This window comes from Thamnophis elegans, chromosome 7 (assembly GCF_009769535.1).
Source record: "Thamnophis elegans isolate rThaEle1 chromosome 7, rThaEle1.pri, whole genome shotgun sequence".
In the NCBI taxonomy this organism is placed as follows: Eukaryota; Metazoa; Chordata; class Lepidosauria; order Squamata; family Colubridae; genus Thamnophis; species Thamnophis elegans.
This window is the reverse complement of record NC_045547.1, coordinates 29,093,219-29,118,879: the sequence shown is the minus strand read 5'-3', so window position 1 is coordinate 29,118,879 and position 25,661 is coordinate 29,093,219. Positions and strand designations below refer to the sequence as shown.

The window sequence follows — 25,661 nt, the reverse complement described above, 5'->3', positions numbered from 1 at the left end:
CTGGAAAGGCCTCCTGGCATAGGATAAAGCCAGTTGGAATAAATAGTTCAAGGATGTGGGAACAACTGCTTTTTGTGGTGCACATTAGGTCTCAAAAAATCAATACTTATTCCTCAGTATTGGGCTAGTTTTCCAATAACTCAAGTATGCGAAGAAGCCCCTATTTCCTGACTATATTAACATCTACGATGACATTTCTTTCTTGGCTGCCAGATATATTTAATTTTGTCCTATATTGTAACATCTTTCTAACTGTTTTATGATTTTTTGATTCCCAGAGTAACTTGTTTGAGATGAACAGCTATAGAAATAAATAAATACAGGTGGTCCTCAACGTATGACCACAACTTAGCCCAGAATTTATGTTGCTAAGTGATAAATTTGTTAAGTGAGTTTTGCCCCATTTTACAATTCTTCTTGCCATTTTTGTTAACCAAATCACTGCAGTTGTTAAGTTAGTGACATGGTTGTTAAGTGAATCTGGCTTCCTCATTGACTTTGCTTGTCAGAAGGTCGCAAAAGGGGATCACATGACCCTGGGGCACTGCAATCATCATAAATGTGAGTCAATTTAAGCATCTTAATATAAATCATGTGACCATGGGGATGCTTCAACAATCATGAGTATGAAAAATGATTGTAAGTCACTTTTTTCCAGTTGTAACTTCAAACTGTTGCTAAATGAACTGTTGTAAGTCGAGGACTACCTGTAAATAAATAAATGACAACTTGTTTATGATTCTCAGTGCATATTAGTGCAAGCAAAGTTTCTGTGAATATACTCTATGGCTGAAAGCTATTGTGTGCATGAAGGCTGAAGTTGGCATCAGCATGATAAAAAGATGTAAAACCTTTAAACACTCCTAGTTTTAAACCTGAGATTAGACAGATGAATGGAGCAGACTCATTTCCAATGGAAGAATTATTGAAATTGATTACCTTGGTACAAAATTATCTATTTGGGGTAAATTATAAATACCGTACTTTTCAGAGTATAAGATGCACCATGATTTTGAAGAGGTAATTTTTTTAAAAAAAAATATATTGCACTCTGCAGGCCTCCCAAACCCTTTGCACACTTCATTTTTTGCATGCAGAGCTTTGGGAGGCTTGTAGAGTGCTCCTGGGGGCTGAGGGGTGTAAAAATGCCCCCCTTTTTGCTTTTTTGTCCTCCTCAGCCCCCTGGAGTACTTTGCAAGCCTCCCCAACCCTCTGTACGTCCATTTGTGCAAAGGGGGCAGAGTTTCAGTAGGCCAAAAATGCTGTATTCAGTGTATAAGACGTACTCAGATTTTCACCCTCTTTTTTGAGGGGAAAAATGTGCATCTTATACTCCGAAAAATACGGTAGATTTTGGAAATAAATCAGAATAGATTGTTAGCAAGGCTTTACATAAAAATAAAGAACAGCACAAAAAATTGGATATATCAGTTTTTAAAAAGCACACCAAACGCCCTGGTTTATGCAGAATTCCTCCCCCCGCTCCCCGCCTTAAAACTGTGGGTGGAGTAATTGTATTTGGTTTCTTTCATGTCATCTCTTATCAACTGCATGGTGCAATCTTCAATTCTGTCTGTGTCATCTGTTTAGGCTGCTATAGGTACAGCTACATCAGAGAGGATGTGGTTCTAAAACTGAAGGGTCCAGACTATGTAGCCTCCAGCTGCCTTTGGCATCTCCATGGGCCCAAAAGTCACATGATCAAGCTTCACCTGGAATGGACTCTCTCGGAATGCAGGGACCGGTTGGCAATGTATGATGCAGCTGGGCCATTGGAGAAACAGCTCATCACTTCGTAGGTACCCTTCATTTCGTAACAGCAACAATGGGAAGAGCAGAAGAGTAATCATGAGTACGATGTCTCTCCCATAATCTACTTACATGGAAATTTCAGTTTCGGTTCAGGATATACAAGAAATTTCATTTTGCAAAATGATGATCCAGATAATCAATGGACGTAGTACCCATTAAACTAATTAAAAAGCTACTAATGATTACAAATCCTGTAGAATATAGTAAGGCGATTTTTCCAGTCTCCAGAACAATTTGTTTTGGTTTTGGTTAGTGGCAGGGAAAGGAAGAGAAATATCTGGCGCAATTTTGTGTGGTGATTGATTCACAAGGCTAGTCCTGCATTCATGCTTGATGTTAAAATCAAAATTAGCATTCTGGTAGATTCTAACCAGTGGTGGGTTTCAAAAATTTTTCGAACCTACTCTGTGGGTGTGGCCTCCTTTGTGGGAGTGGCTTGCTGGCCATGTGACCTGGTGGGAGTGGCTTGCCGGCCATGTGTTCTCTCTCTCTCTCTCTTTTCCTTCCTTTTGTCTCTCTGTCCCTTTTTCCTTTTTTTCTTTCATCTCTCTCTCACTTTCTTTTTTTCTTTTTTTCTTTCTTTCTTTCTTCCTTTCTTTTTCTTTCTCATTCTCTGTGTGAGTCTGTCTGTCTGTCTGTCTGTCTGTGTCAGTGGTGGGTTTCAAAAAATTTTGGAACCTCTTCTGTAGGTGTGGCCTGCTTTCCGGGTCCACTGGTGGAATCTCTTCTAACCGGTTCGGTAGATTTGACGAACCGGTTCTACCGAACTGGTGTGAACTGGTAGGAACCCACCTCTGATTCTAACCTCTCTTAGCCATGTCTTCTACACACTGAAATCTGATTTTAAAAAAATAAAAACAAAATGTATAGCAAGACAGGAAAAGTACATTAGCCTCTCCTCCTCAAAATACTAGTTAAGCCAAAAGATTTAGAGGTAAATGTTGCCTGAAATGGTATAGGGTTTCCTGCCTAAGCAGGGGGTTGGACTAGAAGATCTACAAGGTCCATTCCAACTCTGTTATTCTAATTCTAAATATCTGAAAGAAAAAATGATCTATCTAGCCACCATCATTTATTGTTGCCAGAATGTTTTATTTATCTAGAGACATTTATTTATTTCCTGGCCTTTTTCACTATGTAATGACTTTTCTTTATCTCTCCTCATTTCTTGCATCTCTTTCTTTATAACCCCCCCACCCACCCTTCATCATTTTCAACGTACGAATATGATAACAATCTGTTGTCATTCTTTAGACTATATGGGTGTAGCCGGCAGGAACCTGTGGTTGAAGTTCTATCTTCTGGCCCAGTCATGTCTATTGTATGGAAGAAGGGGATGTACAGCTACTATGATCCGTTCATACTCTCTGCTCAGGCGGTGCCCTTTGAAGGTAAACAAGGATATGGGCAGAAAGAGATAGAAAATGCAGATTCCATTTGTGCTCTTCTAAAGATCTGTCTTTTTGTATATTTTCCAGTTACTGTTTCTGTTAACTTTTAAGATGTCACATATCTGCAACTGCATAGGGTTAAGCAAAGGGACTCACAAACATTTGGAAGATAAGTTCAGATAAAATCTGGTATTAACAAAGAAGGATACCTGACATTAAGGTTATTGTAAAAAAAAAAGAGAGAGAAAAATTGTGCTCTGATTAAGCATAGAACATTCTAGGTAAGAGCCGAAGGGTGTGTTTCAGTAGAGCATGGACTGGGCTGTCTATAGGCCTATTCAGTATATTAATGCAATATACTGTGCAATTACACTGAGGAATTTTGACATGACCCAACTGGGAATATCAAAAGTCTGGAGAATGTTCTTCCCTCAGCTAAGCTGCAATTGTTCTTTGCTACCTCAATTGCCTTCCTCTAATAAGCAGTTTTGTTGTTATGATAACAACAAAAGGGACAGGGACTAGTTAAGGTTTTTTTCCCCAAAACTTTCCCTGCCCCCAGCTCTTGCTACAATAAGTAAATATAAATGTAGAAAACTACCTAGTGTTTTGATTTTGTTTTGCATCTTCTCATTGGTTAGCTGGAAGGAGCAGTAGCTAGCAGCATGGTAGGGCAGAGTGCAGCTGTGGTAGGAAACAGCTGAAGACAGTTTTAAAAAAATAAAGACAGTGCTGTGTGGGAGTTCTTGTACCCTGAGTTCATAAACATAGCTCATAAAGCCTACAAACAGTTCAAATGGAACATCTGGTTTTAGGCGGTGGATCTGAGACATGGAATCTTTTGCTTGATTGTGGGAAGAGTTCACATAGCTGCCTACTAGAGTAGGTCAGCTACTCAACCTTTTCATGTATTGGGTTTACATACCAACCGAGAATTATGGGAAGAAGGTTGTCTAGTACTTCTTTATGAAAAGGCAGGAAATAAATAATGCTGAGTTGGATAAATTATGGTCTGATTCAATGCAATGTTATTTCATTTTTTTTAGTCAGAATCCTTTTTCAATATTGGCATCAGGGTGCATAATAACTTGAAGGAGTTTGCTTAAAATGAATGTGTGAATATGCAGGGAGTATATATGAATAGTAAACATTGGCAAACAAAATTTGCCGGTGAGAATCAGATGAGAAAAGTGAAATAAGTGGCTTCATTAATAATCTATCATAGCCTAGTACCGTGATGGCGAACCTATGGCACGCGTGCCACAGGTGGCACATGGAGCCATTTGTCAGGGCATGCAAGGCATTGCCCTGTCAGCTGGCCAGCATGCATGCGTGTGCTGGCCAGCTGACTTTGGCCTTCTTGAAGCCTCCGGAGCGTGAAAAATTGGCTCTATGGCCAAACCAGAAGTTCGGGAATGGATTTCCGGTTTGCTCATAGGACCATTTTTCACCCTCCGGAGGCTTCAGGAGGCTTCCCTGAGGGCTTTGGAGGGCGAAAAATGGCCCTATGGACAAACCGGAAGTCACTTCCAGTTTGCTCGTAGGGCCAGTTTTCACCCTTCAGAGCATTCAGGGAAGCCTCCTAAAGGCCCCTGAAGGCTCAGGAGGTCAAAAACCAGCCCTACAGACAAACAGGAAATCACTTCCAGTTTGCTCGTAGGACTGGTTTTTGCCCTCCCAAGACTTCAGGGAAGCCTCTTGAAGGCCCTTGAAGGCTCCAGACCGTGAAAAACGGACCTACAGGGAACCCGGAAGTTCAGGAATGGTGACTTCCAGAGGTCAAAAATTGGCCCTACGGACAAATCAGAAGTCACCATTCTCAAACTTCCAGGTTCCCCGTAGGTCCATTTTTTGTGCCCCGGAGGCTTCAGGGAAGCTCCTGAGGCCTCCGGTGGGCATCTGGGGGGAGGCGGGGCAGGCTGTTTTGACCCTCTCCAGGCTCCTAGAAAGCCTCTGGAGCCTGGGGAGTCCGAAAAAACCATGGCAAAAGTGGGAGTGGTGTCGCTGGTCATGTGCATGCATGTGGGGGGTTCACACACATAACATTATGGGTGTGGCACGCTGGTGCATGACCCCCCCCCTGTGCTCCCCCCACTTTTGGCATGTCAGTGAGAAAGGGTTCGCCATCACTGGCCTAGTATGAGTAAATATTCTCTTTTTTTTTGTCAAAATAATAAACATGAGCAATGTTTTCTGTGGGACCCAGTAAGTGTGACAATGCTTCTGTCTTTTCAGCCTGCCAGATGAATCTAATGCTGCAAGAAAGCTGGGGACAGCAAGGGAACATCAAGACCCCTTACTACCCAAGTTACTATGCACCAAATACACAATGCACTTGGCACATGATGGTACGATCTTGGCTGTTCCTAAGCAAAACTGAGCTGTGTGTACTTTTATATTTAAATAAGAGAAGCCAGTTGCTGTGTAGACAATATACCTTTACTCTATTATTGTAAATTCTTATTAACTTTATATTCGACTGTTCCTCAAAAGTTGCACTGAGCACTGTTCATAAATAGATATTTAACACAATTCAATTGAAAGAATGGAGATTTGAATTTCTCTATATTGAAAAGACTGACAGTGGCAGCATTGTCATATTTTATAAGCCCTTACTGATCTCACCGAGGATGTTTTTTAATATGGTTTGTTTTGTATTTTAGGGAAACTGTTTTCCCCTCCCTCTCTTTCTCATGCTTTGTAACACTCATGCTTTGTAAGAACCAAGGACAAATCTCCCATTTCCATATGTATGCAAATAAAATTCTCAGCAGTTTTCAATGTCATAAGAGATACAACTAGGTGTTTTGGTTAAGGCATTGAGCTAGAAACTGAGAGACCATGAGTTCTAGTCCTGCCTTGGACTTATATACCACTTCATAATGCTTTACAGCCCGCTCTAAGCCCCTTCTTAAGCCTAAAACTAACTGGGTGAGTCTCTATCAGCCCTGGGAAGGAAGCAATGGCAAACCATTTCTGAAAAACCTTGCCAAGAAAACAGCAGTGACTATCCAGACTGATTCAAAGGCATATACTCACACAAATGCCTATAACAGTGGTGGTTAACTTTTTTGGCACTGACTGCCGAAACTGGAGCGCACGGGCATGCGTGTCGGATTGCAGGAACCCGGAAAAGAGCAGCTTGTACATGCGACTGTCCAAGTTCCGTTGCACGTCAGACAGTTGGTCTGGCATGCATGCGCACCGGCCAACTGCTCTCTTGTGGGTTCCGGCGTGCGTATGTGCAAAGACCAGCTGGCTGGCGTGCATGCACATGCTGGAGCCTGGAACAAAGCAGCTGGCCGGTGCGCATGTGCACAATGGAACCCACAAAAGTAGCTGGTGATGGCCCACATGCCCATAGAGAGGGCTCTGTGTGCCACCTCTGGCATGTGGGCCATAGGTTCGCCATCATGGGCCCATCCCAGTGATGGCTAACCTTTTTCTCCTCGTGTGCTGAACGCTTGTGCATGTGTGTGACAGCGTGCGTGCATCCCCGCATTCATAATGCAATGCATGCATGATCCCCTGCACCCCCCCCGTGTCCCCTGCACATGCATGTGTTCCCCGGTGTTCCCCCGCACATACATGCACAACCTCCCCCATGCCCCTAAAGCCTCCTAAAGCAAAAAGATGGGGTGCAGGGAGGGGCGCACCCTGCACCTCTCGTGTACCCCACAATGCATGTGTGACCCCCTGCGCGCACACGTGCATCTCCCCCACATGCAGCAGAGACCCGAAAATCAGCTGCCTGTCGGGAGGCGCGCGCACATGTGGTGGTGGAACTGAGCTGGGTGACAGCTCACATGCCTGCAGAGAGGGCTCCACATGCCACCTGTGGCACCCGTGTCATAGGTTTGCCCTCATGGGCCTATGTCATCGACTGCATTTCCTTCTTTGTAGGTCCCCTCTCTGGAATATGGAGTTGTTCTTTGGTTTGATGCTTATACTCTCCAGAGGCAGAAGTACGACCTTCTATGTACTCAAGGCCAATGGACCATCCAGAACAGAAAGTAAGGATCTTGGTATGTTCATTTTACAGGAGTGACTTACAAGAAACCATATCTATGAGAGTAAAACAAATAGGAAAGCTTTAAAAAAAACAACTATTGACTTCCTACCTGAATATCAGTTATCCAACCTAGCCAGCATGCTGCTTTTTAGGGTTTATAAAAAGGACTAAGCTTGAGAAATTTTCTCTGTTTAAAAGTCTCTCTTGCTATATTTTAGAACTAGAAGAGAAGAATTAAGCAAGAGGAACAATGCAATCCTATATGTGCTTAATCAGAGTAAGCGTCAATGGATTCAGCAGGACTTAAATTTACAAAATGCATCTGCATTCATAAAACATCTTTTCCACCAAGAAATTGGATGGTTTCATAACTTTTGTAAAATCAGCCTCTTGTTAGCTGTAAGTTAAATTCTATAATGAAATTTCTCTCTTCATGAGTACTCCAGCTCATTGTTAAATGACTTGGAATTATATTTCAGACTGAGTTTCCCTTCATCTCTGCTATCCATCACTCAAGGATGTGACTCTTGAGAAATGATTTCTTTATCTGCTTCTGCTGCTTCATATCTTCAGTGCATTGAGTTCTAGGGACTCTGTGCATTTAACAACCGCATGATGGACAGATATTCAGAATATACAATTTTCCATTTTTGCTATATTTTCAATGCTAAGGAAAATTGCACTTGCTAGATTCCTGGTAATAATTCATTTTTTAAAAGAAAAAGTAATTTTCCTTAAAGATATTGAAAAACAAGATCCAATTCCACCCTCACCCCCTCAACAATTGGATAGTTTTCTTGCTATATAGCTACATTACTTAAACTGGCTCAGGTTTTAAAAGAATTCAAAGTTTGAATTTGGTCTCAGGTTTGTAATTCATCTCCGTCACTTTTTCAACATTATACTTTCATCAGGTGAGCCTTCTTCCTGCTGCCATGGTTTATAGCCCTCTCCCTCATTTTTAAAACAAGACCTGGATGGTCCCAGAATTTATTTTATTTTTTGGGCAGTGGAGAGAGGGGGCCGTTTAGCAACTTGGGTTCTAATATTGTGATTGTGATCACAGCTAATGCCAACCTCAGGATGCATATAGCAATAGCACTTAGATTTATACACAGCTTCACAGTGCTTTACAGCTCTCTCTAAGTGGTTTTCAGAGTCAGCATATTGCCCCCAACAATCTGTGTCCTCATTTTACAGACTTCGGAAGGATGGAAGGCTGAGTCAACCTTGAGCCTGGTAGGATTTGATCTGCCAAATTGCTGGCAGCCGGTGATCAGCAGAAGTACTGCACTCTAACCGCTGTGCCACATATTTATTTTCATAGATTTTCACAGGTGTAGGTATGCTGGTCATGTTGTATTCGGATCTTTTCCCATGTAAGATTGAGATTGTCTTGGCAACGTTTTGGCGAGGTCTCACTCGCCATCTTCAGGATGGATTTTGGGCTTAAAGCATGGTCAGAGCTGACATCTTTCTATAAAACTTGATGGGGTGTGTGGAGTGCTGGCTTTGTTTCAATAAGTGGAATGATTAGTCATGTGGTTGTATCATGATTGGTAGATTGGTGCTGATTGGTGCTGGCTGTGTGTCCGTTGTTGTTTCGTATTGTAACAGCCTGGGTGGTGGGTGGGGCTCATTTGTTGACTAGGGCTGGTTTCCAGATGTCTGGTAGGCAGGAGGTATCATCACGTTTATTCATGTTGTGTGGGTGTTTCTCTATTTTGATAGCTTCCATAATTATTGTCTTGTTGAAGTGTTCAGTTTTGGAGATTAACCTGGTTCTTTCAGAATTAATTTCATGTCCTGTATCTTTAAGGTGTTTTGAAAAGGGAGGAAGTTTTTTCTTTTTTTCTTACTGTTTTCTTGTGTTCTGCGATGCGTGCATTTATTCTTCTGTTTGTTTGTCCCATGTATGCTGCAGGGCAGATTTTGCATGGTATTTCGTAGACTCCTTGATTTTTCTCGCTGGATTTTGTCTTTGGGGTTTCTTAAGATGTTGGCTATTTTTTGGTCAGTGTTGAAGGCTGTCTTGATATTGTGTTTGTGGAGAATTTTGCTGATTTTATCTGTGGTGCCTTTGATGTAAGGGAGAAGGGCGATGCCGTTGTCCTGTTCTGTGTCTGGGTTTTGGGGAGGAGTTTCCCTTTGGATTAGGTTGGTAATTGTTTTACTTTGGAATATGTTGGAGATTAATACATTTGTGAGACTTTGTAATTCAGTTTTCAGGTGGTCTTTGTCGGCTAGGCATTTGGTTTTGGAGATGAGGGTCTTGGCTACAGAGTTGGTCTGTGCAGGGTGGTGATGGGATTATGCGTTTAAGTAGCGGTTGGTGTTTTTTTTTTTCCAGTAGATGGTATGTCCTAGGGAACCATTGGGTTTTTTGTAGATTAGGATGTCCAGAAAGGGAAATTTCTCGACGTCCTAATCTACAAATCTACAACCCACCCACCACCTAGGCCATTACAACACAAAACAACAACGGTCACACAGCCAGAACCAATCAGCACCAATCTATCAATCATGATACAACCACATGACCAATCATTCCACTTACTGAAACAAAGCCAGCACTCCACACACCCCACCAATATTTATAGAAAGACAGCAGCTCCGACCACGTTTTAAGCCCAAAACCCAGCCTGAAGATGGCGAGTGAGACCTCGCCGAAACGTTGCCAAGACAATCTCAATCTTACATGGGAAAAGACCCGAATACAACAAGACCAGCATATATATACACATAAATACATACATACATACATACATGCACGCACGCACGCACCCCCACACACCCTCACCCTCCCCCCCCCCACACACTGTATAGCTGATCCTGGAAGATAGTAACTTATTTTAATTTTATCCACTGGGGGAATTGTAGGTAATTTTACAATGGCAGATGTCTCACAGTTGCTGTCTTCATTATCAGCAAGTCTGGCTGTTGGAAGAGATCCAGAAGAAGATGATTTTGACCTTCTCTTGCTCCCCAAATTTCATGGCATCTTTCTTTCTAGACCCCTGGTGTTTTCAAAGGCAAAATGGTTGATTGTGATTTATGGCCCTAATCTTTCTTTTAAAAAAATCTAGATTCTGTGGTCTGCGGATTTTGCAAGCCTATGCTGAAAGAATACCTGTGATGTCTAGAGCTGGTGTCACCATCAACTTTACTTCTCAGATCTCCCTAACAGGGCCTGGAGTGTCGGTTGCTTACAGTCTGTATAATCAGTCAGACCGTAAGTATATACTAGTATCTAAAACATGCAGTTCAGTGGTGGTGGGATTCAATTTTTTTTACTACCAGTTCAGTGGGCATGGCTTGGTGGGTGTGGCTTGGTGGGTGTGGCTTGGTGGGTGTGGTTTGGTGGGTGTGGCTTGGTGGGCGTGGCTTGGTGGGCGTGACAGGGGAAGGATACCGTAAAATCTCCATTTCCTCCTGATCAGCTGGGACTTGGGAGGCAGAGAATAGATGGGGAAGGAGCCAGTCAGAAGTGGCATTTACCGGTTCTCCGAACTATCTAAAATTTCCACTACCAGTTCTCCAGAACTGGCCAGAACCTGCTGAATACCACCTCTGATGCAGTTCATGCAGTAACTGGAAACTTATGGAAAAATCAACGCATGCCTTGTTATGAGTGTTGCCATTGTGACTGAACATGAATCAGGGGCCAAACTTGATTCAGACTAATGGGGAACTGGATGGTTTACAGCAGAACATCAATATTGTTTAATTGCAGGGGACATTTCCCTAAATGGCCTAGAATGGTGTCTTTTGCATGATCAGCACTACACTTGCAGGTTTTCAATACTCTGCGATGAATCTGGACTCCTGCCTTAACTTGCTGCTAGATCTATCACAAGGAGTGGGTGGGTTCCTGCTGTTTTCTGGTACCAACCACACAAACTAATTTCTGCTTCTTAAAAGCACAGCACTTTTACCATACAAGTTGGTACTTCGAATTGGGGGGGGGGAAATCAGGCAGGTAATATTCTGTTCTCTTCTGTGATGGGCAGGCCTCATCTTAGATCCCACTACAATGTCAGAACTAAATGCAACACCAAACTCCAACATTTCAAATATTCCCATAGGTTTAACTCATAGTGGTGCACTGCTCTCCAGCTTCTAACGTGACAGCCAGTTTTGGTATAGTGTTAAAGCTGGTACCAGGCTAGAAGCCAGAAGACAATGCGTTTTAGTTCCCCCTTAGCACAGAACCAGCTGGATATTGTTGGCCAGGTGTTCTCTTTTAGCTTCAGCTCTAGGAACTGTTTCTGAAATGCTTGCCAAGAAAATAGGAGGAGCTGGTTGAGGTAAACACCAGGAAATGCACAAGATTGCATTGAAGGCACACACGTACACATGCATGCACACAAATGCACACATCATCACTCACTCTTCTAAAAGAGAGTTTCCCAGTTCCTAATTTTACAGCTAATACTACATGGATTAAAAGACTTTTATGGGTTTAACATAATATTGATGATAATCATTTATTGTTGACAGAGGGATCTTTCATTCTCAGATTTCAAAATTATATTATAGATTCAATTTCACATAGAATTAGAATAGACTAAAATAAGAGAGTTGGAAGGGACCTTGGAGGTCTTCCAGTCCAACCCCCTGACTAGGCAGGAAACCCTACACCACTTTAGACAAATGGCTATCCAACATCTTAAAGACTTCCAGTATTGGGGCATTCACAACTTCTGGAGGCAAATTATTCCACTGATTAATTGTTCTAACTGTCAGGAAAATTCTCCTCAGTTCTAAGTTGCTTCTCTCCTTGATTAGTTTCCACCCATTGCTTTTTGTCCTACCCTCAGGTGCTTTGGAGAATAGTTTGACTCCAGGGATGGTTTCCAGCAGGGACTACTGCTGGTTCTCTCATGGACCTGCTGTGCGTGCATGCGCAGTGCAATAAAAATTGTTCTGTGCATGCGCAGAAGCTAAAAACAAGATAGTGCCGCCTATGGCGCTGCCCGGAGAACCAGTTCGGGGGCCTGGCAGGCCTGGGTCACTGCTGGTTCCAGCAACCCAGGCCGCCAAACTACTACTGGTTCAGCCAAACCAGTAGGAACCCACCATTGTTTGACTCCCTCTTCTTTGTGGCCACCCCTGAGATATTGGAACACTGCTATCATGTCTCCCCTAGTCCTTCTTTTCATTAAACTAGACATACTCAGTTCCTGCAACCGTTCTTCATCTGTTTTAGCCGCCAGTCCCCTCATCATCTTGATTGCTCTTCTCTGCACTCTTTCTAGAGTTGCCACATCTTAGATTGGAAAGTAGATTGGAAGCACAGCACAATATTTCAATATTTAAACTGAATTTTGAAAATGCATTTAAAAACCAACTAATATTCCATTTCATTTTCCATTTAAAAAAAAAAAAAGCATGCCCCAGAGAATTTCTTTGCCTTGTGAATGGTTTATGTGTGCCAGCTTGTGATGGAATTGAAGACTGCCCCAATGGACTAGATGAGAGAAACTGTGGTGAGCAATGCTTTATCATTTCCCCCACTTGTCTTCGTGACTTTTGTTAGTAAATAATTGTCCTTTTTGATCAAGAGGATCTCTGCAGGGGACATGTGCTTTTCTCACAGAAGAATTTATTCCTATCTATGAGCCAGCTTCTCCAAAACATATTGAACATTACTCTTTCAGAATCATCTGAAGTTCCTATAATGCAGACATTGGTGAGAAACAATTGTAAACAAACAATCTTCTATGGGAAAGGAGATCTATAAATGAAGAAATAGATGCCACATTCATCAATTGCTCTGTCATTTAGCTCTGAACCCTGCTGACAGAACCTGGACATGGGAGAGTAGACTTACATTTTCACACACAATCAAACATACAATCTAAAAAAAAACCATTATTTTACAATGTGGATTGATCAACATCATTGCTGGTTGAGTTAAGTGTGTAACTCAATGAAATACATTCTAGTTTCTTTTTTTCTTTATGATTTTTAAAAAAACATATCCAAAGAGGAGACTATGCACTAGGAAACATTCATTCCTTATATGTTTTCTCTGTGTGTGTTTGCCTGTGTGTCTCTCTCTCTCTGTGCATCTGTGCATATAGCTGTGAAAAAGATCTTGGGATAGTAGTTAATTGAATGTGAGGTGATATGTAGTTGCTGCAAAAGAGCAAATGTAAATGTATATTTCCATATAAAGTACAGGTGGATGAATTTCACAAGCAATGTTAGATTGAATGGCCAGTAAAAATTCACTTATTCTATAAAAACAACATAAAGGCAAAGGCCTTTTAATTGACCACCAACACAAAAAGATGCATGAAAATACGTCGGTATTGGGTGCCATTTGTATCATTTCATTTTTTAATCCCTGTTGCTCTTCTGCCTCCTGATTTTTCTTCTTTCTTTTCCTTATGCTTTGTAATTTGCTAGTTTGCCCTGCAAAATTTCAATGTCAAGAAGACAGCATGTGCATCCAGTTTTCCAAGCTCTGTGATAAACATCTGGATTGCATCAATGGGAGTGACGAGGAGCAATGCAATGAAGGTATAGAATCAAGAACATCTAATAAAGAAACTTTCTAGAACCTCCTATCCTCAGAAATAACCTTAACTGAGATAGAGCCAAGGAGGCACAGTGGGTAGTATGCAGTATTGCAGGCTAACTCTGCCAATGGCCAGCAGTTTGATCCTGATCTGCTCAAGGTTGGCTCAGCCTTCCAAGGTTGGTGAAATGAGGATCCAGATAGTTGGGGGCAATATGCTGACCCTGTAAACCGCTTACAGGGGGCTGTAAAGCACTGTGAAGCGGTATATAAGTCTAAGTCCTATTGCTATAGTATTGAGACACAAAGTTTTACACATCTGGAAGACACTAGATTGGGGAGAAATGTAAATGTATTGCATTTCATATATCCATATATATATATAGGAAATACAGGATACAGGATACACACACATACACACACAGAGGCATAATATATAAACACACACACGATAGCTAGCTAGCTAGCTAGCTAGCTAGCTAGCTAGATAGATAGATAGATAGATAGATAGATAGATAGATAGAGAGATAGAGATAGAGAGAGAGAGAGAGAGAGAGAGAGAGAGAGAGAGAGAGAGATATTGGAGTGGTAATGGCAGTTGTGAAAAAGATCTTGGGATAGTAATTAATTTAATGAGAGCTGACATGTAATACTGCTGCAAAAAAATAAATATATAGATTACATCAATAGAAAGTATTATTTTTAAATCAAGGGAGGGAATCATTCAAACAAATATAAATTTAGATTACATCAATAGAAAGTATTATTTTTAAATCAAGGGAGGGAATCATTCCACTCTATTCTGAACCAATCAGACCCCCTGTTGTTTCCCTATTTTGTGCACCACATTCTTGAAATGCCTGAAAGGAAACCACCTGAGTGAAGGTTAAGACCTGTTCTTTCTTATTCCAGAACGCAGGAAGTGAAATGAATGATTTAAGACATAGGAAGTCAAATTCCAGTTAAATGTTAAGGGTGGAAATTTCCTAACAGTTAAAGCAGCTCCGCAGTGAAACTAATAGTCTTTTATTGGAAATTCAAGCAAAGGCTCTACCATCTTGATCTGGATTCCTGAAGGCTGGACTTGATGACCCAAGTGACTCCTTCCCTATGATTCCATCTGCATTTTAAACCAGTCCAGCTTGCCTTGCTTGTAGCTTTGTTTTCAGAGTACAAATTATTCCTTAATATTAAAGCAATGGGCACTGATGTTGTGATTGTCACTTTCTTTTCACCATTATCATGCCTTTGAGACTGAGCTTCATGAAGGTAATCAAGTGCAGCTGGCAGGTAAATTTGTGGACTCAGTGATACTGCCAAGTTATAACTCCCAGCCAACATGTTTAATTGTTAACATTTCTGGACATGGTAATTCATGCACATATGGAAGGTCACCAATGATCTACCCTGTGAGAAAATTGCAGTACTGTACTAAGTGCAACAATTGATAAGAATAAAACCATATTCTCTTTCCACCACTTAATATATCTTTGCAGGGATCCCTTGTGGTCTCTACACTTACCAATGTGCTGATGGGAACTGTGTGAAGAAGCCCAACCCTCAATGTGACTCAGTCCCTGATTGCAAGGATCAATCGGATGAAATGCATTGTGGTACGCAACTAAGCAACTCAGGGGAAGAGATCCATCTTGGTCAGAGGAATATCTAAAACCATCTTAGCTTCTTCTGCTTAGAATGGTCCTAATAGCAGAGCTCTTCTGCTATTCATTCTATCAAGGATTGCTAACACTAGGCCTCAGTGCCATGCACTAGACCCGTGATGGCTAACCTATGCATGGGTGCTGGAAGTGGCACGCAGAGCCATCTCTCCAGGCACACAAGCCATCACCTGTTGCTCTTCTGGGTTCTGGCACGCCAACAGGAGTGCCGGAAACTGGAAGATCATCTTCCTGGTGCACATATGCGCACCGAGCGTCTGCTCTTCCGGTTTCTGGCATGTGCACGCGCCCGTTTACAATGTACAACTTGAACTATGTTCTCACAGAATCTGTTCCGATTTCACAAGAAATAAAGAGATGCAATTAATCTAAAAATCTCATATAATTTGAATGGTTATGGAAATACTTGGGTTTCAAGATTCAGTTAGAAGGAAATACTGTGAAGACTCTGAACTGATTTTTTGAATTGGACCAATGATTCCGATCAAATTGTGGGTTTTTAAAAATAAAATTCAGAAAATGTTTTGAATTAATTTGATGCTCAAATTGGATTGCCAATCCAAGAAATCAAACTGAAACCAATCAGCTGTTCCTAATGAAGTCAAACTGCACAGTCCCAACAATTTGTTCACCAGCATCATATGTCAAGTGATTAATGTAAGAGAGCCAATTCAATGTAATTAGGGATTTGGACTGAGTCCAGAGAAACTCAAGTTTGGATCTGCCAATCATCAGCCACCTGTATATCCTCACAAGAATGATTGTGAAGATAAAATGATAGGAGACGCCACTGCCCTAGTACACCAACTTAAACTTCTTCCCAGAGGAAAGCCTGTGGCATCAATGCAGTGGATGAATGAGTGGTAATCAGTAAGGAAAACCTAGATTTTTTATGTAGGCATGATTTTTCAAAACAGAAAAACAAAATCCATCATAAAAAGTCTTGCAAGTACCCCTCTCCCGCACTCTGTTCTACCACTCACTTCATTCTTATCATTCTTTCTACTTCCTAAAGTTTCTCTTTTTTCTCAGACTGTGGCGTGCAGGAGATGGCAACACACAGAATTGTTGGTGGGGCTCATTCTGTGGAAGGGGAGTGGCCTTGGCAAGCAAGTTTGCAAGTGCGTGGGCACCACCTTTGTGGGGGGACGTTGATTGCAGATCGCTGGGTGATCACCGCAGCTCACTGTTTCCAGGAAGACAGGTAAATAAATGGGGTGGGCAGCTTAAAACTCACCTTTCTACATTTGCTTTATGTCACACTATCAGGCGCACTGGATTTCTTTAGTCAGATAAATTAATAACACTGAACAAATAGTTAAATATATATATTTAGCCTATAGCAAATCCGCAACGTTTTTGCTAGCTTTTTATTTCTCCTTGTTTATTGTTCTCGGGTTGCTTCTGGAAAGCACCCCATTGCTTTCCTCTCACCATTTCTTTTTCAAGATAGGTTCACATGATAAGAGATGTGTTGGTCTTTTGAGATACCATAGGACTCTTGCATAAAACCGACATGTCTACTCCTTTATTTATAGCCACTATCTAAGATAATTTTAACTGCTCCTAGTTTCTCTCTTCCTTTTCCTCCCGGCAAGCAAGTACGTGCTTACAATGTTCTTCCCTTAGGATAAGCCTCCCTACAGAAGATGCAATGACCTGTGACTAATACAATTTTATCAATAAAGCCAGTTCCACAAATGTTGGGTCTTGGGCAGAGTTTGACGAGGTGTTGAGACAGTTCCCTTTCTTCCCTAGACACAGAGTCCTTTGACCTGTACTTGGGAGCTGGACAAATGAAGTTATCAAGAGAAAAACAAAGTTGCTTAAGCGATTTCCCACTCTTCTCTTCTGCAGCCATGTTTCCCCCACAGTCTGGACCGTATACCTGGGCAAGCACTTTCTGAACGTCAGTAGCCACAATGAGGTTTCCTTCAAAGTGAACCGCATCTTGCAGCATCCCTACTATGAGGAAGACAGCCACGACTATGACGTGGCTCTGTTGCAGCTTGACCACCCAGTCATCTATTCTGCTTTCATCCAGCCCGTCTGCTTGCCTGCCAGCTCCCATCTCTTTGAGCCTGGCCTCTTGTGTTGGGTCACAGGCTGGGGTGCAGTCAAGGAAGGAGGTACAGTATTTGGTTTGTGTCCTTAAGGCCCCCTTTTTCAAGATTTATAAGGATGGATCAGATATAATTATAGGATCAAAAAAGGCATCCTAAGCGTTTGCCAAAAAGAGTGTGCAATGCTTATTAAATGTTGGCTGCTGAAAGCAAATTCAGCCTCATAGGAATACTACATGTGTGCTAAACTCAGGCCAAGCATTGCAAGGGCTTTGTAGCAAGATTGCTAGCAAGCTCCCTCTAGTGGATCCTTGCATAAATCATGCAAATATCACAGCATGCTTAGGAATGCCAGGGAGGGGACTTCAAGAGTTGTTCCTTTCCTTTTTCCCCTCCATAACTACATTGGGTTTGTTTCAGAGGTTTTTCCAAGCATCTGGAATGAGAGCTACTAATCCCAGATCAGCAGCTGCCAGAGGAGTAACACCACTGGGTTCAACCCATTCTGTTAGGCTCCAACAGGGTGTTTTATTTGCTAAAGGCAGGGGTGAAATGCTACCGGTTCGGACTGGTCCGCCCGAACTGATAGTAAAAAAATGCTACCAGTTCAGGTGAAACAGTATTACCAACGATTAGCTGTGACATGTGATTTATATTAGTTAGAATCATCAGATTTCCTGCTTTCTAGCTAATCCAAATCGCCTGGCACAGCAAATCCCACCCCCCTCCGCTGTTCTACTTACCTTTGCAGGCATGCTCGGTAGCAGCGTGTCCCATTTTGATGCTCTGCACATGCGCGGAAAGTCCTGCAAATGCACAACCATGGTGTGCACACACACACTCGCACTTGCAAACCACTAGCAAAGGTAAGTTGATTTCACCCCTGCCTAAAGGTACCATTCCATTTCTTATTCAACGGAGATTTCCTAAAACAGGGAAATGTGACTATAATGTCACACACTTTTAAGCATAAAGCAGGTAAACATCGACCTGAAAGAACTGTTTCCTCCCTATAGAACAGGGTTTCATTCCCATTTCCACATATTCTAAAGCAAGGTCTCTCAGCCTTGGCAATTTTTAAGACCTGTGGACTTCAACTCCCAGAATATTGCCGCCAGCATGGCTGGCTGGGAAATTCTGGGAGTTGAAGTCCATGCATCATTAAGTTGCCAAGGTTAGGAAACCTTGATATAGAATATGTGGACATTGGAATTTCATAGGAACAGGAAAGATCTTCTTGCTCGGGTCAAGTTCTGCTAACCTGCAGCTCCTCTCCCACAGGCCCTACAAGCAAGATTTTGGAAAAAGTGGATGTGCAATTAGTTCAGCAAGACAGCTGCAGTGAAGCTTATCACTATCAGGTCTCTCCCAGGATGCTTTGTGCTGGCTATCACGAGGGCAAAAAGGACTCCTGTCAGGTAACTTTAAGCACTAGTTTCCATGATCTAGAAAGAACTTTTCCCTCTCCCGTGAAGCTCTGCCTTATTGGCATGCAATGTCACACACTGAGTGTTGCAAAGCTCGTTACTCAGAGCTTTCTCTTTTCTTTCTATTTGAATTACATATTCTGACTGCTCTTTGGTTTCACTTTTCTAGGGAGATTCTGGAGGACCTCTTGTCTGCCAGGAAGCCAGTGGCAAATGGTTTCTAGCTGGTGTGGTGAGCTGGGGAATGGGTTGTGCACGTCCCAATAACTATGGAGTGTATACCAGAATTACTAGTTTGAAGGAATGGATGAAACAAACTATGTCAAACTGAGCATGGTTCTAAATCCCACCTTTTATTACAAGGAAACACTATTGAGGAGACATCTTTTGTCCTTGTCCCACTGTTTCAAATAGCCAAAACTGTGGAGACATCCCACCTTACATCTGGCTCCTGTTGCACCTGAGATTCAAGTTCTGGTCTTTAAGGATGTTTTAGTGTGTGAAGAAGCCTAAGGCGGCCACTGAAGAAAGATTGTTGAAAATAAATATAAAATTTGAGATGTTCTTCCAATGAAACAATAGAGAGGTATGTTGTCCTCCTTTAAAAGGTATTGACTGTAGGCTGGTCCTTATATTAGTTTGGATGAAAAATCCAAGGCATTAGGAAAATTGGTTCTCTTTTAATCTTAAATGTGGAAGTAGAAATTGGAAGTCCATCTAGTTTTTCTTGTATTATTTAAAAATCAATTCCCAAACGGTAGTGACCACAATACTGAGAAATGGGAGGAGCTGTTTGTGTAATGTTAAGCGAAGAGCATCAGGTAAATGTTGTGTTATTACTTACATGACTCATGCCTTATCTACGTACTGATTATTTGAAGAAAATTATGCATGGATTTTCCTACTGCTAAGATTATTGGAGTTTTCAATGGACGTATCTGGAAAGAAACACTCAATGAGCAGAAAACAAATGTATTTCAAAGTGACATCATTATCCAACAGCAGCTTCACCCCAAACTATGGTGTGGATGAGGTAGGAGGAGAGGCCTCTTAATTTAAGTCTGGTAATAAAAATCTTTTAAATGCCAAATCAGGAGACTGATTTGACTCCCTGAGACTGTTGTCCCATGTGTTGGCATAATAGCCTTGCTTGCACAAAATGGCCGACTTGGTGATCTCTTTCCTTGGCCAACTGATCCACCATCATGTCCTGACTGGGCACAATATCTGACAGCCATTTCCTTTAGTTCTCTGGGAAACAAGTGGGCAGCCAGATCAAAACAAGCTGCTTCTACTTTAAGGCATCCAGGTAGATTGACTCCCTTTGCAAAATTAAGATTCTCTGCCTTGCATGAGATCATTTCATCGATCTGGACTGAGGAGCAGAGCTCTTTTGCAGTCAGAATGTTTACTGCAAATTTAAATAAGATTTCAGGCTCCCTACATCATTTGACAGCAAAAGAGAAATTCTGTCAATAAATGCAAAGGATCTTGTAACCGAATAACCTCAGCTCATGTTCAGCGCTATAGCTTTGTACAGAAATTATAATGAAACTATTCTGAAAATAATATAAACACACTTCAGAGGTTTCCAAGGCTAGTGTGCCTCTTGCCAAAAGAGGAGGTTTGTTGCACAGCATAAATTTAACTTTTTTGTTTACTTGCAAAATTATGGTATATTTGTCCTTAGCAAAAACTGTAGAACTTTTATTTTAACATCCTATCAACTTGGGCATAGTCCTTACAATGATATTAATTATGAATGACTTTAAATGTAGCAGGACAGTGGCAGGCTAGCATTGTATGGGTTGAAGCTACTGCAGTCACTCGGAAGTAGAATCACCACCACCTCCTGAAAAAATAGAAGAGCTGGTAAACACAAGAGGACCTTATTAAATTGGTAACTTGCTTGTTCCAGAAGTATCATCCTGTAATGATACTTCCCCATGTTTTGTTTAAGCTAAGGGTGTCAAACTCAATTTCATTGAGGGCGGCATCAGGGTTGTGTTTGACCTTGGGGAGCCAGGGTGGGGGTGGCCAGCTCGACGTCAGTTGTGTCGGGGGTACCTGTGGTGGCCCGAGTGCTCCGCCAGCAAAAACGGGCTCCTGAGCTCAATTTTGGCTATGACGGCCTCATGCAACCCCCTGCCAGCAAAAATGGAGCTCAAGAGGGTCACACACAGCCCTCCTGACCTCCATTTTCGCTGGCACAGGCACTGCAGGTGAGTCCTTTGCTGTTTCCAGGGTGGCCCTGCGGGCCAGATCTAAGCAACCCATGGGCCGGATTTGGCCCACAGGCCTTGAGTTTGACACCCCTGGTTTAAGCTGATAAGCTGCTAGCATTTGCCCTGTGTTTATTCATAAATCAATGAAGAGGGGGTCAACCCATTCTCTAAAGCACCCCAAAGAAGAGAACAAGAAGGAAAACTAATCAAGGGGAGGAGAACCTAGAACTAAGGAGAAATTTCCTGACAGTTAGAACAATAAATCAGTGGAACAACAAGAAATTGTGGATGTTCCAACACTGAAGGTTTTTAAGAAGAGATTGGAGAACTATTTGTTGGAAATGGCATAGGGCCATGATGGCGAATCTATGACATGCGTGCCATAGGTGGCACACGGAGCCATTTGTCAGGGCACACGAGGTGTTGCCCTATCAGCTGACCAACGCACATGCATGCACTGGCCAGCTGACTTCAGCCTTTTTAAGGCCATTTTTTGTCCTCCAGAGGCTCTACGGGCAAACCGGAAGTTCGGGAACCTCCTATTTAGGGCCAATTTTCAACCTCTGGAGCCTTTAGGAGGCTTTCCTGAAGGCTCTGGAGGGCAAAAAACGGCCCTACGGCCGAACAGGGACTTCCAGTTTGGCCGTAGGGCCACTTTTCACTCTTCAGAGCCTTCAGGGAAGCCTCCTGAAGACCCCTGAAGGCTCTGGAAGTCGAAAATTGGCCCTATGGACAAACTGGAAGTCACTTGGACTTATGGGAAACCCGGAAGTTCAAGAATGGTGACTTCCAGTTTGTTCGTAGGGCTGATTTTCGACCCCTGAAGGCTCTGGAGGACAAAAACCGGCCCTACAAGCAAACCGGAAGTGACTTCCGGTTTGTCTGTAGGGCAGTTTCCTGGTTTCAGAACTAATTAAAAACACACTTCTTGTGATATGGGTGGTTATATACATGTGATAAATAAATACAATTAGGGTGCCACCAGAAACTGCTCATAGCATTCTAAGCTAGTCCAAATTGTTTTGGCACTGAAGGGGCCAAATCTTTTAAGAACTTCTGCTTTCTACCAGAGGGCAGAAAGAATACACAAACTCAAAACCAGTAACTATTTTCTTAGTCTTCCATGACATATAGCTGGTTCCTGAAGCTATTACTTCAACCTGATAAGACCATTCATGCCTGGTTTGAATCAATAGCCTTTTAGAGTGCATTCTTTAATACTGAAAGTGTTTCTAGTTCCTTCTTCAGGCACAAAATTGAATTCATGTTTTCAAAGAAGTGAATAGCTGTACATAAAAGGCTGAATTCATACCTGGAACGTTTTTTTTCTAAATGGCAATGCCTTTAAAAAAACAACTTTTAAATACTTCAGAGAGGTCAAAACTGTGCATGTTTTGCTAACGGTTTAAATGCCAGACTCCTAAAATCAATAAAATTATGGCTGAGATTGCACATTTACTAAATCATGGTTTCCTTAAATGAAATATTGTTTAGTACATAAATTCCAGTTACTTATTTGGAAAACATGTTTCATTTAGTATGTTTCCGGAGCACAACCTAAGGTTTCTGACAGTTGGACAGTTACATCCAAGGAAAATAAATTTCATGAATTCATACTTTCTCTTGAATGTAAGAAGCTGGAAAAATAGATCTCCTTATTCTTTATAGCACTGGAAAATGAAATGTTAAGATCTGAAAGCTGCATCCTAATCGGAGACCACTGTAACATAAAATAACTCTCAAGGCCCACAACCTCAGGCCCAACTAGCAGTAGTTCTTCTTGCTGGAAAAAGGCTCGACCAGCACCAAGGAGAAGCAGGCCAAATCTCCATTTCCTTGGGTTTCAACCTTTTAGCTGTTATTCTCCTCCTCCTCCCTCTAGAATCTTGTTATCTTTCCAGCAAAATAAATGTGTTGTTGGAGTCAAATGCCAATATGGAAGGATGTGTTTCCTATGTACATTCTGATGAGTCCGTATTCACTAAGGGCACGAGAACATGAGACATAGTAATGAGATAGTGAAATTTATTCAGGAGTTTTTACACAGCATCCTTGGACACAATTTAAAAATTGCTGTCTCAATTAACAGAATTATGGATATCTTTGTGGCTTTATATTAGAAGTGTGGTTTTATATCAGAAGTAATATTTATCCTGTTGATTTACATAAATGGCTATGATATTTCCTGGAGCACTCAAATGAAACATGTACTGTACATAGATGGTTGTGTGTGCATGCAGAAACACATGCATTCAAGTGTATCAAAGACAAGATGCTTATCCATTAGAGTATTGTTACTAACCCTCCTCAAGTATCACGAGAAAGGAAGGCTATAGAGAAGAATGTATGTGCTTCCCTTCAGCCTGACCTTCTGGGATGGATAAAATGTGAGTAAGAAAACTATTTGGCTAATTGCAGTTACAGTTGTGCATCTGGGAACCTGAATTTGTGAACCATCTCCAATCTGGTAGAAATTTAACAGAATCATACAGTAGGTTGGAAGGGGCAGGATTAGAGAACACATAACTCCATCTCCCCACTATATATTTTTACTTCTAATGTCTATTCCATAAGGACATTTTTTTAAAAAAGTATCTCCAAACAGCTATACAGATGGCAACTGTAAGATAAATAGAAGTGAAATGGATCGACCAGGTAAAAATCAAACCAACATTATTGCTGAGTCAAGTCTGTTTTCTTCTCCCTAGTGGTCTGGTGAGTTGCATGCTAGAGGACATTTGTATATCTTTAAATAGCAATAGCAGTTAGACTTACATATCGCTTCACAGTGCCTTACCACCCTCTTTAAGGGGTTTACAGAGTCATCCTATTGCCCCCAACAATCTTGGTCCTCATTTTACCCACCTCGGAAGGATGGAAGGCTGAGTCAACCTTGAGCCTGGTGAGATTTGAACTGCCAAATTGCAGGCAGCCGGTAGTCAGCAGAAGTCAACCTTGGGCCTGGTGAGATTCGATCTGTCAAACTACCCCTGGCAGCCGAAGATCAGGAGAAGTAGCCTGCAGTACTGCACTCTAACCACTGCGCCACCGCAGCTCCGTAAAACTGCCCACATGGACATGCTTTCTTTTGGGGCTGGTCTTCCATGGAATGATACACATATAAAGAAAGCAACACCGACCCCTCTTCTCTAGGCTCTTGGAGTTCCTGCCATCCACTCCCTTGATCTGCTTACCAGATGGCAAATCTGGGAAAGCGAATGAATTATAACAGGGCTGGGAAACAGGCGGCTGGAAAAACTGCTCCGGCGACAAGAGATTTGGAAGGAAAATGAAATATTTGCCATGCTGCAGTTTGGACACCCCTGCTTTAGATCTTCAGGGGGCACGTTTCAGCAGCAACATCCACCGTAGCTTGTTTTCATCCAATTGGGGGGGGAGTAAAACTGCACTGCAAAATCTACCCTTTGTGTACATATTATGATGTCACAACATGTGTACAGAAGTGATGGGGCTCGCATTGAAAGATTGCACACACACACACACACACACCGCCCCACCCTCCAACGCCTCTCTTGACTTTCCCCTCAGATACTGCTGTGTTTCGGTAAAATATGGTGCAGTTCACACCAAGCCAACGTGATCTTCTTAGTGATGTACTTTCAGGAATAATAAAATCTTTCTCAAGAAGGACAACACTCTCATCTCAGTCTAAAGGCATAAGATTTATTATTGGATCTGCTCCCAAGGAAGAACTGTTATTTGAACACGAGCCAAGCTCGCCATCTAGAAGCATATCTACCGAAGGAGAAACACTCCAGCTGGTTTCTTTCTACAAAAAAAGGGATGTATTTTCTTACACAACTTCTTATGCTGCCCTTTGCAGCTAAAAATGGAACTCTGGAAAAAAACACGCTATGCAATGCAAAGAGCAAAGATGGAGGTACTGCATCTCTTTAATGCTTCCTCTCATTTGCACTGCAAGGATATTCCTGCAGGCCAAAATGTTAGAACTCAATTCAACAGAGATGGTTGTCCACAAAGAGCCACAGGGATTGTGGGACGTTCATTGCAGCAGGATGCAGCGCATTCATTGTTAAAAGCTCCTGAGGTCTTTTTCTTGTCTATTCCCACACTGAGCAAGCCTAAAACCTGCAAGGCTAGAAGGAAAGTCCTGTCTGTTTTACATTGTTCTCCCCAGCAGGGGAAGCTGTGACAGCATGGAAAGTCGATTTTGGGGGCCATGGAGAAAATTAGTTCCTGAAAGTGCATGCCACGTCTCCAACAGTTAACACAAGGGTAAGAAAAGTAATCCAGTATTTTGCCAAATAACAGAACAGACAGCAATTAGAGGGTGCTGCTTAGAAATTGGAAAATACAATATTTCATCTTATTCTAACAACCCACCCCGTTGTTTTTTTAAATAACAGTACAAAAATAAAGATTTAAAAGTTAACTTTAAAAAGAGAGAGACATTGATCATCGTTAGCATCATATCCTGAGACATCTGGTTTGTAACAGCTTTTTTAAAAAATGGCAATGAGGGACAACAAGGGCAGGAAACAGGA

At 41.9% G+C, this 25,661-nt stretch overlaps 1 protein-coding gene across 3 annotated transcripts in view; it reads left to right on the top strand.

The window, feature by feature from the left end:
* Positions 1-20,443, top strand: part of TMPRSS6 (transmembrane serine protease 6) — a 32,026-nt gene extending 11,583 nt beyond the window's left edge. For 2 of the 3 annotated variants that reach the window (XM_032221279.1, XM_032221280.1), the window contains exons 7-18: positions 1,591-1,795; positions 3,067-3,203; positions 5,439-5,551; positions 7,107-7,216; positions 10,302-10,447; positions 12,606-12,704; positions 13,630-13,743; positions 15,238-15,354; positions 16,453-16,624; positions 17,278-17,549; positions 18,765-18,901; positions 19,080-20,443. In XM_032221279.1, coding sequence (XP_032077170.1) covers positions 1,591-1,795; positions 3,067-3,203; positions 5,439-5,551; positions 7,107-7,216; positions 10,302-10,447; positions 12,606-12,704; positions 13,630-13,743; positions 15,238-15,354; positions 16,453-16,624; positions 17,278-17,549; positions 18,765-18,901; positions 19,080-19,241 — 1,784 coding nt within the window. In that variant the 3' untranslated portion in view covers positions 19,242-20,443. The remainder of the gene's footprint in view (positions 1-1,590; positions 1,796-3,066; positions 3,204-5,438; positions 5,552-7,106; positions 7,217-10,301; positions 10,448-12,605; positions 12,705-13,629; positions 13,744-15,237; positions 15,355-16,452; positions 16,625-17,277; positions 17,550-18,764; positions 18,902-19,079) is intronic. The other variant, XM_032221281.1, reaches the window with a different exon arrangement.
* The last annotated feature ends 5,218 nt before the right edge of the window (positions 20,444-25,661 follow it).